Raw genomic sequence first — 17,612 nt, 5'->3', positions numbered from 1 at the left:
AAAAAAAAAAAAAAAAAGTCATGAATTTTGCCTGATTATACGTACCGCCAAAAATTCTTTAAGCCGATCTTCAATGCTTCCTTTGTGAATTGTAAACAAAGCTGCAGCGATCTGGTTGATGGCTTTGGCCAAGCAATGTATGTTGTTGCAGTGCCCTGTGAAAGTGCATATAGGGTTTGTGGTTTCTGTGTGACTTCAAAATATAAAATCTTTAATGACTTTATAATCTACATAAATAGTGGCATGATTAAAAACAGAGTTGAGGCATAACCTGCCTTGGCTTCTTTTTACTTTCATGAGAACTAGTGCCTTTAAAAATAGTGTAGAAGAGAGCAACAACCATTGCTGTATTAAACAGACACATTTTCAAAAACCCCTAAAAGAAACCATACATCAGTTTTACACTGTCTTGGAAACTTATTAAGAGCTTAGCTGCTTTATGAACATTTCCCCATTCAATCCTTTAAATAATCCTGAGTTGGATAGTCCCTTCACTATCCCCTGCCACATACATGTGCAGGCACCCACAGGCTCACATGTACACACTTCATACGTGTATGTGGAACTGGGGCTTAGAAAAAGAAAACTTCAGTCTTAAGATTACACATCTAGTAAGTAGCAAAACTTAATCCACTTCTTATTGTGTTAAAAAAAATACACAATTACTTGAAAAGTACCTACTATATTAAAACTCATAACTCTCCCAATGCCAAAAGAATTTTAAACTACTATTACCTTCTATAGCAGGGCTATACTGAGACATCACGTTACTGGCCAGTGTGGGCAAAGAAACGGCCACAAACACCATTAGGAGGCAGGCAATTTTATATTCTTCTTCTGGACTTATGTTTTCTAAGGCAGAAAAATTACAAATAACATCAAGATTAGTTAAGAGTTGATGATCTAAATCGGAAAAAGCACATTTTAATTTTTATGTCTTTTACTGAGTCTCTATAGAGCTGATTACGATTTTGTTACAAGAAATATAGAATGCATACAAATAATACACAATAGTATCAGCTGTTATCAAGTTGTTAAGCATATTTCAAGGACATCTGAAAAAACAGTAAGGCAAAATTTCCTTTTTGTTTTTTAAATTGTAAGGTTACAGGACTAAAAATATATTTAGAATAACTGAAATCCTAAAATCTTCTACTTGATAACTAATAATAAATTATTTAGTAGGAAAATTCTATGTTTCAGTATAGAAAATTATCTCCTAAATCATCCAAAAAACTCTTCCAATTTTTTTCTAAAATAGATATACATGTGATCTGATAATTACTATTAAAAATATATAAATGTATAAAGTAAACTGGATTTCTAACCTCTTCATTTTAGAAGACAGGAGGAACCAGTCATAAATGAATATAAGTAACACTGTCCTAATGTTTTAATTATTAACTGTAAAATAATTTATCTAAAACATTTATTGTATCCATATACTAAAATTGTGTGTTATCTAGGTATTTCACTTATCTGATACCTGAGAATTTCGAGTCACTCCACTAACTATATATAATAAAGAATTTAACATAAGACAAGAGTCAGAATATATTTGAATAATCTAGCTGATTATGACTATTCACAATAGCCAAAACATGGTAACAATCCAAATGTTCATCAACAGATGAGTGGATAAAGATATCCATCAATAGATGAAGGGAATACTACCCAGCCATAAAAAAGAACAAAACAATGCCAACTGCAGCAACATGGAAGCAACTAGAAATTATCATACTAAATGAAGGAAATCAGAAAGAGAAAGACAAGCACCATATGATATCATGTGGAATACATACCATATAATATATGTGGAATCTAAAATATGGCATGGGCTCCCCTCGTGGCTAAATGGTAAAGAATCTGCCTGCAATGCAGGAAACCCAGGTTCGATCCCGGGGTCAGGAAGATCCCCTGGAGAAGGAAATGGCAACCCACTCCAGCATTCTTGCTGAAGAATTCCATGGACAGAGGAGCCTGACAGGCTACAGTACATGGGGTCTCAAAGAATCAGACATGACTGAGCAACTAACACTTTCACTTTCAAACAACAAGGTCTTACCATAGCACAGGGAATTATACTCAATATCCTGTGATAAATCACAATGGAAAAGAATTTTATGTGTATAACTGAGTCACTTTGCTGTACAGCAGACTGGCACAACACCGTTAATCAATGATACACACTTCAATAAAATTTTTTTTAACTTGGCTGATTACAAAAAATAAAGCCCTGGCAAATCAAGCTAGTCGCAATAATTATCCATGTGATTATAATTAACATTTTGCGTAAGTGATGAAACAAAACTAATGTCAAATCAAAAAAAAAACTGATGAACTTAGACAAACACCATGTTACATCCAAGGAAGTAGGGGAAGCATTTTAGTACCAGAAACAGATGAAACATTTTACTTTGTGAAAAAAACTAGAATTCTGAGTAATATATTTTAAAGGGCTGATCTTAAAATATTTTAAATATTTAATATTACAGAAGAAGCACAAGCTGGAATCAAGACTGCCGGGAGAAATATCAATAACCTCAGATATGCAGATGACACCACCCTTATGGTAGAAAGTGAAGAGGAACTCAAAAGCCTCTTCATGAAAGTGAAAGAGGAGAGTGAAAAAGTTGGCTTAAAGCTCAACATTCAGAAAACGAGTATCATGGCATCTGGTCCCATCACTTCATGGGAAATAGATGGGGAAACAGTGGAAACAGTGTCAAGACTTTATTTTTGGGGGCTCCAAATCACTGCAGATGGTGACTGCAGCCATGAAATTAAAAGACGCTTACTCCTTGGAAGGAAGGTTATGACCAACCTAGATAGCATATTCAAAAGCAGAGACATTACTTTGCCAACAAAGGTCCACAGTCAAGGCTATGGTTTTTCCAGTGGTCATGTATGGATGTGAGAGTTGGACTGTGAAGAAAGCTGCGCGCCGAAGAACTGATGCTTTTGAACTGTGGTGTTGGAGAAGACTCTTGAGAGTCCCTTGGACTGCAAGGAGATCCAACCAGTCCATTCTAAAGGAGATCAGCCTTGGGTGTTCATTGGAAGGACTGATGCTAAAGCTGAATCTCCAGTACTTTGGCCACCTCATGCGAAGAGTTGACTCACTGGAAAAAGACTCTGATGCTGGGAGGGACTAGGGGCAGGAGGAGAAGGAGACGACAGAGGATGAGATGGCTGGATGGCATCACCAACTCGATGGACGTGAGTTTGACTGAACTCCGGGAGTTGATGATGGACAGGGAGGCCTGGCGTGCTGCGATTCATGGGGTCACAAAGAGTCCGACACGACTGAGCGACTGAACTGAACTGAATAATGCACAGACTTTCTATGGTAAGTAGCTCTAGTCCAATTAAAATGGGATAAACTTTCATAGTTTTTATACATTTAAAAAACTTATGTCTTAGGGTTTCTTTTTTTGGCTGTGCCACAGCTTGTAGGATCTTAGTTCCTAACCAGTAGACTGTCAGGGAACTCCCAAGACATCCTTTTCTAGATAAAAATGCTTCTAGCTATTAGATGATTTCCATCAGCAGACAAACACTTATTTTCCCATCTGAAAAATTTTCTTCTTTTGATTTTACTCTGCCTCTAGCTACTACAGTTTTATTTCTTTGTTCCCCTTTATACAGTAAAAGTCTGCAAGAGAGTTGTTTTATACTCATTTTCTCTAATTTCTTTTCTCCTATTTTCTCTTCACCCCTCTTTAATGAGCTTTTTGCTTTTAGGACTCCACTGACACTGCTCTTGTCACACCTATTAATTCTACACAGCTGACCATTTCCTTTCCACTCAAATGGAAGTGATTCTTTCCTGGTTTTTCTTCTCCTTTACAGATCCTTCCGTCTCAGTTTCTCTTTTGGTAGTTCCTCCTCTTCTCCCTTAACTCTTAAACCTGAGAGTGGCCCAGGACTCAGACTCTGACCCTCTTCACCTCTGCGTAACAAATGGGCTTAATAACCTTATCCAGTCTTAAGACTTAAATATCTAATCTCTGTGATGACTGCGCTTTAACATTAAGCTCCAGGAGACAAGGATCTTGGTATTTTCTGCACTGATATATTCCAACTACCAAAAAAACCCCAAAAAAACCCATTGATATAAAGCAGACACCTGAACAGTAAGTATTACATCTATATTTGTGTTGCCCTGGTTTTTTAATAGGACTACTACATAATTTTACTAATGTATTTTACCTGATTTTTGTGAGGAAAGAGCTACCACCAAGGCAGGATCAATCTCACAAGGTAATCCAGCAGCTGATGATAATTCATACACATTCATTGCAACCTAAAAAATATAAAAACTAGAGTAAGAAACATACTAACAAACTTCTGAGAAATCTCACTTTAGTAAGAAAAAATACATAATGTTTAAATTCAAGTCACCTATAAGAACACTCAGTTCAGTCAGTTCGGTCGCTCAGTCGTGTCCGACTCTTTGTGACCCCATGAATCGCAGCATGCCAGGCCTTGCTGTCCATCACCAACTCCAGGAGTTCACTCAAACTCACATCCATCGAGTCGGTGATGCCATCCAGCCATCTCATCCTCTGTTGTCCCCTTCTCCTCCTGCCCCCAATCCCTCCCAGCATCAGGGTCTTTTCCAACGAGTCAACTCTTCTCATGAGAAGGCCAAAGTACTGGAGCTTCAGCTTCAGCATCAGCCCTTTCAATGAACACCCAGGACTGATTTCCTTTAGAATGGACTGGTTGGATCTCCATACAGTCCAATGGACTCTCAAGAGTCTTCTCCAACACCACAGTTCAAAAGCATCAATTCCTCGAGCTCAGCTTTCTTCACAGTCCAACTCTCACATCCATACATGACTACTGGAAAAACCACAGCCTTGACTAGACTATGCTGGCAAAGTAATATCTCTGCTTTTCAATACGCTATCTAGGTTGGTCATAACCTTCCTTCCAAGGAGTAAGCGTCTTTTATTTCATGGCTGCAATCATCATCTGCAGTGATTTTGGAGCCCCCAAAAATAAAGTCTGACACTGTTTCCACTGTTTGCCCATCTATTTCCCATGAAGTGATGGGACCAGATGCCATGATATTCGTTTTCTGAATGTTGAGCTTTAAGCCAACTTTTTCACTCTCCTCTTTCACTTTCATCAAGAGGCTTTTGAGTTCCTCTTCACTTTCTGCCAAAAGGGTCGTGTCATCTGCATATCTGAGGTTATTGATATTTCTCCCGGCAATCTTGATTTCAGCTTGTGCTTCTTCTAGTCCAGCGTTTCTCATGATGTACTCTGCATAGAAGTTAAATAAGCAGGGTGACAATAGACAGCCTTGACGTACTCCTTTTCCTATTTGGAACCAGTGTGTTGGTCCATGTCCAGTTCTAACTGTTGCTTCCTGACCTGCATATAGGTTTCTCAAGAGGCAGGTCAGGTGGTCTGGTATTCCCATCTCTTTCAGAATTTTCCAGAGTTTATTGTGATTCACACAGTCAAAAGCTTTGGCACAGTCAATGAAGCAGAAATAGATGTTTTTCTGGAACTCTTCTTTATCGATGATCCAGTGGATGTTGGCAATTTGATCTCTGCTTCCTCTGCCTTTTCTAAAACCAGCTTGAACATCTGGAAGTTCATGGTTCACGTTATTGTTGAAGCCTGGCTTGGAGAATTGTGAGCATTACTTTACTAGTGTGTGAGATGAGTGCAATTGTGCAGCAGTTTGAGCATTCTTTGGTATTGCCTTTGGGATTGGAATGAAAACGGTTTCCCATTCTGTTTTTTCCACTATATCTAGATGTGTAACCACTGGTAAATATTTGCTGTGATTCAATCAGTGGCTGTATTTCGCTGCCAATAAATTTTCAAAATGAAACCTGTGGATGCTCATAAGTTTACTAACCTTTCTATTTCAAACAGTATATTAATTTAAAAAATTATAACCCATAATTAACATCCTTTTATAAGACTTTTTAACATCAATTTTTAAAAGCTGAATTTAGCTTTATTTAAAACACAACAACTCTCATTTCATTGGTTTTTTCATTCTGCTTATGACCATGTATAAATAGTTTAAGGAAAAGGTGACTGACCCACATTACCAAGCACAGCCTGGAGAGCATCAACCTGGGCCTCTGGCAGATGATGGACAGTGAGAAGTTCAGGTGAGGCCAGCAGCAGCTGTCTGTCCCACCTGCCCTGTTCGCCCTCCGGCCACGGACGTGGTGGGGCGATGACCGGAAGCCCCTGGCTCCCTTCCCCTCTCCCCTTTTTTCTTGTGTGTGTAGCGGGGGCGGTGTCCACCTCCACCACCCCCGCCCCTCTCCTGGACAGGTTGCTTACCACCCACTCCTCCCGGGGGAGGGACTGAGCTACTGTGCGCCTGGAAGCTGGGGCGAGAATGAGCAATCCCTCCAGCCCTGGGGAGTTGAGGAAAATGTCTGCCTTCACTTAGGCTCCTTCACTTAAGCTTTCATTTGAATACCGTGATCTGGTTTTTATTTTGAAATATAAAAAAGCAAACCCAACTACAATGGTTTTTTCACCCTTCTTACACTTTGTAACTTTTCCCAGTCTCACCTCATCACTCCTCTGACAGCAGTGTTACTCTTGCTCATTTCATTTGTATTTGTCTGTTTTTTTTTTTTTTAAGAAACTTGACATCAACTTGTCTTTTTTTTCTTTTTCTACTGAGTATATATATTATATAAATTATACACACACATACACACATATATGTCAGGCTAACTCGTTTTAGTTTACTTTTTTCTCTGAAGCCCTGGAGTTCTACAAGAGAGATATTTTGAGACTGAAACACTTTTGTGCCTGGACTAGGAAGATACCCATTGGGTTTGTATGTCTTTTTCATTTTGGCTTCTTCCCAAACCCCATCCATCTGGTGTTTCCCACTTCACATTTCTGGCTCTTATTTTTCTTTTTCCCCTTGTCTCTAAGCATTTGAAGACCCAACTGTGCTCCTAAATCTTGACTTAATTTATACAGCACAAATGTGTGGGAGACATCAGAGTTGGACTGTGGTTTTTTTTCTGGGGGGGGTGGTCTGTCTGAGATGCAGATTGTGTCTTGAAATGATGATTATATATGCAAAGCCTCTGCCCTGCCCTCCCTCTCTTCCACACTTCCCTACAAAAAAGGCGCAGTGAAGCTTCCTGTAGGGGGCAGAGGAGCTGGAGCTGGCTTACAGGGGCCCGGAGCCCTGGTGTGAAGAGGAGGAGACTGAAATTCATGTCTTAATGGCTATTGTTAATAAAACAGGTGGTGGTGGGTTTTAAAAATTCTGTTTCTAAATGGAGGAGTAGATGTCTTTCTTTATTTTGATGGAGGTTGGGACTTGTGGCTTAAAAAAAAAAATCACTTCTGAGTAGGATGTATATTTTTCTGTTGGGGTTTTCTGTTTGTTTTGTTTATTTTTTAGAATCCTCCACAGCAACACATGAGACCATGGAGTTAAAGAAACCCAGAGACCTTAATCAATTAATTGTACTGTTTGTGAATTTGTATAAATAATAGCAAAGATCCTCTTAAAACATTTACATTCTTATAGTAAAAGGTTAAACTGATATTTATATAATAAAAGAGGAAATATGAAGTATGTTTTTTGAAAAAAAAAAAGGTGACTGATATTAACCCATTTTACATTGCTACAGGTGATCAAGTAAGACTGACTTTCAAAATGCCTATTTAGTATTTTGGTGCTGAGCTTTCAAAGATGCATTTTCAAAGGCAAAAATGTTAACACATTATTCTAAACTTTATAACAGCTTAGGATTTACTAAATTTTACTTCATATATAAGTTAAATATGTCATTTTAGAAACAGTAAAATACAAATAGAAGTTTTACTACCTTCATATCAGTTTCCCTTGGAATGTGGTCCTTGAAATCTTCAATTGAACTGACAAGAAAAGGAATGTGGTAGGACAAGACCTAGCAGGAAAACAAATAATTATTTTTTAAAGGCAATCTCTAAATTTATGAAATGTTACCACTCAACTACTTTCAGCTTTCATAAAATTATTTTGTCAATTTTCATATGATTTTCTAATGTACCCATTAATGGAATGCATTTGATGGCAAACTGAGTATAGTCAAAATGGAAAATGCTTTAATGAAGAGAAAGTTGAAAAAGTAGCACAATATCCAGGCAAGTTGTGTCTCCTGAATTACATCACTAAAACACAAAATAGTAACTATGATTTCTATATGCTTTATTTCACATAAACTATGAAAACTGGAATTTTAGTTATATTATTGCCAACTATAAATGGTAAAAGTTACTTTTAATTTCTGGGAAATTAAAAAGGACCATTTGGCTATAGAATATGTACTTAAAATGGCTTCTTACATCTCTGAGTGCTTCCTGTGCCAATGATCGGAAGGATAAAATCACACCAATTATTGTCATCCTCTTCAAGACACTGTCAACAGCTAAGTTTAAAGGAAGGAGAAAAGAGAAGAGAGTGAATTGGATTCTTTCTTACCCTTGGAAAAACTCTTTGTCATAAAACCCCATGATAAAAGACACAATTAAAAACAATTTGATTACAACAAATGATTAAAGAGGCAAAGGTATTGAAAGTTGATATTAAAACTAAGGAAATTATTGTTTACTTCAAGTGGAGTACACTGTTCTTTAAAATGGCTTAGATGGTTCATCAGAATCATGAAATAATCATGTAAGCAGCCTCCTGTATAATCCTATCACAGTAATGGTAGAGGTAGGAGGAAGGAGAAGAAAGACTAGGGAAAGAAGAAGCTGCTGATCAGAGTGGATCCTTAAAATCAAATGGCCCTGGAACTTGGAGATGCTAGATGTTGAGGTCCAGAGTCCAGAAACAAAAACTAATTATGTAGATCATAAGCAGTAAGACCAGGTTTCTGAAGACTATGAATGGATTTGATCATTTACATTTTGGTCAGAGAACATTATTCTGAAATTTATTAGTATTATATTCAAAATTAAAACTTGGTTAAATAAAATCAAGGGAAATTAGGATTAGAAGGATAAATACCTTCATTTTTAAAAAGCCAACATTTATTGAATTACTCCTCATACACAAGGCACTGTACTATGTAATAAAGCAGATACAAATAGAACAATAACCTAGATCTTAAGTAACAATTTAAAGGCACTGTCAAGAAAACTAAGAAAATAGAATCCTATTTACATGAAACATACACACACACACACACATATTTGTATATATATAACAAATTGCTAGACAGATGTATAGAGAAACTGTTAACTGCAGTTATACTTTTGAGCAGTAGGAATGAATTATTTTGTTTTGACTTCCTACCTCCTGTGTGGTTTGTTTAAATCTTTACCATAATCATCTTTTATTACTACACATGAAAAAGCATAAAATAAACCAAAATGTGATGAGAATCAAAATAGTAGTGTTAACAAAACCATGTAAGGCACAAATACAAATTCCGCGTGAGCAAAGTCCTTTTTATCTATCTATCTATAGGACTCAGCAGAGTGCCTAAGACCTAGAAAACAAGAGGATGTTTAATGAAATGATTAGTCAAGAAATGAGACTAGGAAGTTGTTACTATCCAGAAAAGATGAAAGAAAGAGAGAGAAAGAAAAGATTTCTCTAAGAATATGTCATTCAATTTATGGGCATTAAGGAGGAGTGAGAACAAAGGGGCACACCAGTCTAAAAAAACAGGACAGGAAACCCAGAAAAAAGAATCCAGAGAATAAGGTGAGCAATCAGAAAATAAGTAGTGTGATATAATCATATACTTTCCAAAGGATGTTACCCAGAATTTAACAAAGTTTGCAAAGACTGTATCTATAAATTCCTCTTAAATATGCATAGTAACAACATATTAAAAGTTCTGAGAAACTTCACAGTAAGAAATTTTGTTTAATTTATAGTTTCAATAAATAAAATAAATTTGTTCAAGTCACACAGAAATTCTGAAAAACTCAAAAGTTAATTGCTGATTGCCTCCCAATTCAGAGCTTTCTTTGGGGGGAGGGGGGCGGGGGGGGGTGCAGGGCACACTATGTGGCTTGTGAGATCTTAGTTCCTCCACCAAGAACTGAACCAGGGCCACAGTGGTGAAAGGACCTAACCACTAGACCACCACGGAATTCCCCAGAGCTACTTTTAATAAATTACATAGCTTTCTCTTTTTAAGAGTATTTAAAAGAATGTGTTAGCTGACTATGAAAATCAAACTGCTACAAAAGTCCATCCATCAATTTAGCACAAAGGTAAAAACAAGATTAGAGACAGAAGAGTATTCTGGAAAATAGTTCAACTCAAAGAGTAGCTTTCTCTATCCCCTAAGTAGATCACTCTTGAGCAGATCTTTTCTTTTTCCAAATCACAAAAAATATTTTGTTTCATTTCAACAAATAGGAGAGTTAAAAGTAATAGTAAACATGCATTGGACACTGTAGTGGGTTAGTTGCCTCTAACCAGGTGATATAGCCAGAATGTTGTTTATTAGCATGAAATTCAGGCCAGTAAGGCCAGTAAGGGTGGTCAAATGAGTATTTAAAAAGAAAGAAACATGAAAAACAAAAATAATAAGAATAAAGTAAAGCATACTAGAAAATGTAAGTATACAGTATACCAATGAAGAAAAGAGATCAGATAGGGATTTAAATAATAGTAACTATTCATTCACACTCCTCTTCTGTATAATGCTACCAAGACAATCTTTTTCATTTAAAAAATTTCATTTCCTAAAGTTCCCAAGAGTAAAGCTGCCTTTTCCTCCTTTCAGTGTACAGTTCTAGGAAAAACTTTTAATATGTGTAGATCTACTTATTATCATCACCACAGTGGCAAAGTTTCATCACCTCCAAAACCTCATTTGCTGCTTTCCCTTTAAAGCTACGGCAAAGGCTGATCTGCTGTAAAGGCAACCTGAAATGTAGTTTAGTGGGACGTTTTTTTGCTTTTATTTACTTTTGGCTGCTCTGGGTTTTCATTATTGTGCATGGGCTTTATATCTAGTTGCAATGAGTGGTGGCAACTCTTTGCTGAGGTGCTTGGGCTTCTGGTTGCCGTGGTTTCTTTTGTTGGGAAGCACTTGCTCCAGGCATCTGGGCTTCAGAAGTTATGGCATGTGGGCTCAGTAGCTGTGGCTCACAGGCTCTAGAGCATTGGCTCAGTAGCTGCAGCGTATGGGCTTAGCTGCCCCACGGCATGTGGGACCTTCCTCCCAGACCAGGGATCAAACCATGTCCCTGCATTGGCAGGCAGATTCTTAAATCACTGGACCACCAGAGAAGCTCCTGTAGTTTAGTTTCATATTAATTTTTATTAAATAAGTTTGTATTTTTTTTTATTTTTATTTTTACTTTATTTTACTTTACAATACTGTATTGGTTTTGCCATACATTGACATGAATCCACCACGGGTGTACATGCGTATAAGTTTGTATTTTTAAAAGCAAGATAAGCTACCTAAAGAAGTGATTCTTGAAGTCATTTTATAGTTTTATAAAATTTGATATAGCTACAAAACATTTAAAAGAAAAATATCAAAGGGGAAGTACATAAACTCTATGCATGTCTTTAATTTACTTCAGGATTATCTTTCATTTGGGAAAATAAACTCTCTGGTTTTCTCAAATATAGAAAGTATTTTATTCAGGATTTCACTAAGTCTTTAAAGTTGGAAAGGTTTTTAAATAGAATCAATAGGAAGTGTGACTTTTAGTTTTTAATTATAACTCTGAGTTCAAGGACAAAAAGCAGATGAAATTAACTCAAGTGGATCTAAAATAATTGCCTGGATAAACATACTTTAATAAACACTTAAGATTCACTGTTATTTCACAATATAGCTCACACAAAGAATCAGTATCAAGAAGATATGTAAAAAAAATTTTTAAGTTGGAGGCTCAGGTTTTCATGCAATGAATCCTAGGTTAACAATACAAAGGAACAAGTTACTGATTCACTTAACAAAGAGAGGTGAATCTCAACAATATATACAAAAGAGTACACACAGTTTATACAACAGAACAGGTAAACTTAAATTTATCATTTCTATAAATATATACAAAAGAGTACACACAGTTTATACAACAGAACAGGTAAACTTAAATTTATCATTTCTATAGTGATAGAAATGAGATCAGTCATTGTCAAGGGGTATGAAACTGACTACAAGGAATCATGAGTTTTTTGAGGTGAAGAGACTGTTCCTCCATGGGCTTGCAAAGAGTTGGACATGACTGAGCGAATGAACGGACTGACTGACAAGACTGCTCTATATCTTGACTGTGGTAATGGTTATGTGGATGTATGGCTGTAGTGGTTTAGTCGCTAAGTCATGTCCAACTCTTGCAACTCTATGGACTGTAGTCTGCCAGGCTCCACTGTCCATGGGGATTCTCCAGGCAAGAATACTGGAGTGGGTTGCCAGTTCCTTCTCCAGGGGATCTTCTTGACCCAAGAATTAAACCCAGATCTCCTGCATTAGAGGCAGATTCTTTACCAACTGAGCTATGAGGGAAGCCCATGTGGATGTATACATCTGTCAAAAACCATCCCACTGTTCACTAAAATGCACATTTTACTTACATAAGCTATACCTCAATAATGCTGATTTTTAGAAAGTTACAGACTCAAAAGTTAAATCTCCTTTGGTCTAAATTAATACAGATTAACTTATTTAATGGTTTCATGAGTTAACTGATAATGATATTGAATATTTAATGTGTGATACTAAGAGTATGGTAAGAAAAAAAATTATGAAACAGATAAGCCATTCACTTAAAAGATTCTTTCATTGCTAAAATGTTCTAGTGAAGAATGCTTTTCATAATTTACTACTTATATTTACATTTAAGCAAAAACTAATAAAGACTGAGTTTCAGGGTCTTCTTAATTCTTATAAAAAGCATGAGTTACCCACATGATAATCTTTTAAAGAGGGCAGCCATCTGGTCGGGTTTGTCAAAGCTGGTCCGCATTTGTGTTAGCACATCAACATTCTCCACCACAAGTTTCTAAAAAAAAAAGGAAAGATCCTAGGTCAGGCACAGACTTCCTCATGGTTGATGAGATAAGAACATGCTTGGCAATTACAACTGGCAAGTAGAAAAAATAACACAGAAAATCCAGATGGTCTATGCTATGTTTTTGTTATTTTCATTAAAAGAATCTTAAAATTAAATAAAATTAATGTTTTCCTTCGGCTTACAAATTCAAAAAGGGAGGAGTTCAGGAAAAAGCAATAAAGATAAGGAGTAGGATAAAGGATTATCTCATGCTTAGACACAGTACAGCATCTACAATAAAAAGCAGACACAAAGTGGATATAGAAAGCAATAAATTCCAACCAAAACAAAAAGGAACTTGCCAAAGTTAAAGCTGGCTAAAGATAGCTTAAAGCTCATCACTGGATGATATACATGAAAACAGAGGAGAAAACCAGAGGGGTATGGTACCACTTCATAAAAATTATAAACAGAGTAAAGTTTCCCAGCACTAAACAGAAATGTCAACATCTACCTCCTCTTCCAAGACCACTGAGAAAAGCAAAGAGAGGGAAGGGAGTGAAGGATAGCTAATTAAGAAAAGTACAACTCATTAAAGAATTCTTTTCTTAAAAGCAGTACTGGAAAAAGTCATTTCATTTACAAATTATAACTGAAACAAATATAATTAACTTTATTCTGGCAGAGATAATGGATATATTTGGAAAGCCTGGATATCTCAACTCAGCAGGTCTGGGTTTGGAGATGTTGCAAGCATACTGTTAAAATGCCACAGGAATTGTGTTAAAAACCAATGGCTGATGACAAGAGATTTAAGGGAAGCATAAAAAGACTAATGGAAAATTTATAAAAATTTTTCTTATACCAGAATGAATTTTATTTTACACTTTGGATTATTTTTGCTTTTACTCACATTCAGATGATCAGTTCCAGTCACAATTGTTTGCTAAATTCAACCTCTACAGTGTCTAATTACAGACACTGCCTGCTCTCTCTGAGGCCAATTCAATACTTGTCCCATCAGTCAATACACACTCAAATATATGCCCAACCTAGACAGTGTTCATGCATCTTGAACATAATATCATGTATCAGCGAATCACAGACAGCATTTAAATGTACCATTATTTTATGTGCCATTAAGAAAAAACTCTAACAATTAAACTGACACAATATTTCCTAATCATGTAAGGCACATATAATTTCAGAAATACTAATATAGGGTAATTTTGTTTCAGAATCAATAAAACAAAATAGTACATGTTTAAATAGAAACGGTGATCATTTTTAAGTTCCTCTACTAGGCAATTTACAAACAATCCCATATACCCTGATCCAAATGAGGGAGGTGACAGTCTACAATTTCACAACTGAGAAAACTAAGGCTCAGAGAGGTTAGGTAACTCGCCCAAAGTTACAGATATTAAACAGTGGAATTTGAATTCAAGTATGTCTGATTTTAAAAGCCATGTTCTTAAACTCCCAAGAAATGATTGTTGATCTTCAGCGAGCATCATAATGATCTGGAGGACTTGCTGGGCTCCAACCCCACAGGTCCTAATTTAGCAGGTCTTAGGAAGAACCAAAAGTTGTGCATTTTTAATTAAGATTCAAAGCAAGGCTGCCTCTGCTGATCTGGATACCATACTTTAAAAACAATCAGCCTAAAGTATTTAGTTGCACATTACTCTTGAAAAGCCAATGATGTCTCTTCTTGAAAGTATAGTTTATATAAATTTATTTTCTCCCTCAATTGTATCCTGAAACAGTTTTCTATATATTTAAAGCCATGATGAATGATTATCTCTGACAAATGACCCCAAAGCTGGAAAACTAGGAATTATAACTAAATGATCTAGAACAACCTGAGATTAATCAAGTGAAACAAATCAAGACTACTAAAAAAAAATATTGGTTTTCTGTTCTAAAGTGTTGAATTCTTGGCACAATTCATATTTAAATTTCTTACTTCATTTGAAAAAAACTCCTTCTAGGAGTCTAAAGAACTACAGAAGAAATGATCTGTAAAATGTCAAAACAATTCTTCTAGCAGGACGGGAAGAAGAAATTGACTTAATGGGCACAACTCCAAACACCCCAAGAATTTTTGTAGGAATGCAGACTGGTTGTTTTCTTCTACAGAAAGTAATAAACATGTTTTATCATTAGTACACATGCATAGTGTTGACTATGTCTCTGACACGATTTATTCACAACCGTTAAATATAAACGGGCTTTGCTGGTGGCTCAGCTGGTAAAGAATTTGCCTGCAAAGTGGGAGCCTGGGTTGGAAAGATCCCCTGGAGAAGGGAACGCTACCCACTTTAGTATTTTAGCCTGGAGAATTCCTTGGGGTCACAAAGAGTCAGACATGACTAAGCGACTTCCACATTAAATATAAAGAAACTTTTCCTTAAATTTATTTTATTGGCCCACAAACTTATTTTGAAACAAAAAGGTCCTCAGCTAAAACAGAAACTAAAACAGTCAATTAATGTAACCTTTAAGATAAAAAGAAGATGCAGCCACCTAATATTTATGTCAGTTTAAATATAAAAAAAAAAGAAAATTAAAAGCTAAAAAGTTACAGAACTATCTTAAAAATATTGTAATTCCCCCAAACAATGTATTCATTAATTTAAAAAATGATTAAAATGCTATATTGGCACCATTATGCTTTAACGTGCAGAGTGCGAGTTAACAATCTTTTCTGAGGAATATTTGATAGTATCAGAAAGTAATGTAAATATTCATACTCTTTGATTCACTAAACGAAATTTCTCCTATAAAAATATTCAAACAAGTATGCAAACCTCATAAAATGCTGATTAAATGTAGAAAAATCTCTATATATGTCTAAACTATGCTTCTTCCAAAAATCCACTGAAGTGAGAAAGGCATAACTCTACAATAACAAAGGAAACAAGACCTAATGAGACAGCCCAACAAATTTTTAGAAGATGAAAACTGGAGCAAAGACTAAGTAGAGGTGAGAAATTTGAGTAGTTAAGTTCTTTTAAGGGAGATACAATACAGAAGGCAAGTTAATGGAAGCCTTGGAACCTGGGCAGGGCTCAGAAATTGTAGGCAGTGGCATAGAAAGGAAGACTTGGATTTGATAACAAGAGGGTAATTATATGCCTGTCTGGGGCATCTTCCACATCCAACTTCTCACGTGATGCTGACAAGAGGATGCTACATTCAGGAACATCAGGTAAAAAAAGTGGAAGGCAAATTAAGCAGGACTGCTTTCCACTCCCACTTTGGGTAGGCTTTGTCTTGGGTTTTGATAATAGAGCTCCTTGCTCCACAAGACCACCAAGACTACAGGATCTTACAAACCTTACTTCTGAATTAGCAAATGTCTTCACATCAAAAGTGGCTTCCAGGGGCACTTCCCTGGTGGTGCAGTGATTAAGGATCCATGCTTCTACTGCAGGGGGCACAAGCTGGATCCCTAGTTGGGGAACTAAGATCTAGAAATAAACACCTCACTGTCTTTTTAGTTCTTCTTTAGAAGATGTCTATCTTCCTTCCTTTCTTCCTATCTCTCTATTTAGCTCCATTTTTCAAAAAAAGTTGTCCTTAAGGTAAGTTCAGTTCAGTTCAGTCGCTCAGTTGTGTCCAGCTCTTTGCGACCCCATGAATCGCAGCACGCCAGGGCGCCCTGTCCATCACCAACTCCCAGAGTTTACTCAAATTCATGTCCATCGAGTCCGTGATGCCATCCAGCAATCTCATCCTCTGTCGTCCCCTTTTCCTCCTGCCCCCAATCCCTCCCAGATCAGAGTCTTTTCCAATGAGTCAACTCTTCGCATGAGGTGGCCAAAGTATTGGAGTTTCAGCTTTAGCATCATTCCTTCCAAAGAAATCCCAGGGCTGATCTCCTTCAGGATGGACTGGTTGGATCTCCTTGCAGTCCAAGGGACTCAAGAGTCTTCTCCAACACCACAGTTCAAAAGCATCAATTCTTCAGCACTCAGCTTTCTTCATAGTCCAACTCTCATATCCATACATGACCATTGGAAAAACCACAGCCTTGACTAGACGGACCTTCGTTGGTAAAGTAATGTCTGCTTTTGAATATGCTATCTAGATTGGTCATAACTTTTCTTCCAAGGAGTAAGCATCTTTTAATTTCATGGCTGCAGTCACCATCTGCAGTGATTTTGGAGCCCAAGAAAATAAACTCTGACACTGTTTCCACTGGAAGTTTCCTTAAGGTAAGAACTGATCTAAATAATCTAGCCTACCCATACTGGAAGCAAAAATCTGTGTTATTTCTATTAATATAAATTTATAAACTAAGTATTCTAAGCAAAGTAATTTTACAGGACACTGAAAATGCAAAACAAAATTAGAATCAGCACTGATAAACAAGTACTAGGAGATTTATCTCAATAAAATACAACAGTGTAAAACAAACTGAACTTGTCTATATGAAACACCATTATATTATGACCATAACATTTCTTATGGAATAAAATATAAGCATACACACTAAGTAGGCCTCAGTACACCGAGGCTGAGAAAACAAAGTTATGAATAATACCTCTAGTTCTTAATAATACACAAGTAGTTAAATTCACAGAAATCTGAATTACAACTTGGGATTGTTAAGAATGATCTCAGAA

General features: G+C 36.5%; 1 protein-coding gene across 2 annotated transcripts in view; it reads right to left on the bottom strand.

Annotated features, from left to right (window-relative positions):
- The window catches only part of NCKAP1 (NCK associated protein 1), a 110,023-nt gene that overhangs the window by 4,806 nt on the left and 87,605 nt on the right, over positions 1–17,612 (bottom strand). For both annotated transcript variants that reach the window (XM_068968829.1, XM_068968828.1), the window contains 6 exons: positions 12,894–12,987; positions 8,344–8,426; positions 7,845–7,925; positions 4,213–4,306; positions 736–852; positions 46–155 (listed from right to left, as the gene is read on the bottom strand). In XM_068968829.1, the coding sequence (XP_068824930.1) occupies positions 46–155; positions 736–852; positions 4,213–4,306; positions 7,845–7,925; positions 8,344–8,426; positions 12,894–12,987 (579 nt within the window). The remainder of the gene's footprint in view (positions 1–45; positions 156–735; positions 853–4,212; positions 4,307–7,844; positions 7,926–8,343; positions 8,427–12,893; positions 12,988–17,612) is intronic.

The sequence above is a fragment of the Capricornis sumatraensis genome, chromosome 3 (genome assembly GCF_032405125.1).
Source record: "Capricornis sumatraensis isolate serow.1 chromosome 3, serow.2, whole genome shotgun sequence".
Classification (NCBI taxonomy): domain Eukaryota; kingdom Metazoa; phylum Chordata; class Mammalia; order Artiodactyla; family Bovidae; genus Capricornis; species Capricornis sumatraensis.
This window is presented reverse-complemented; position numbering and strand designations above follow the sequence as displayed.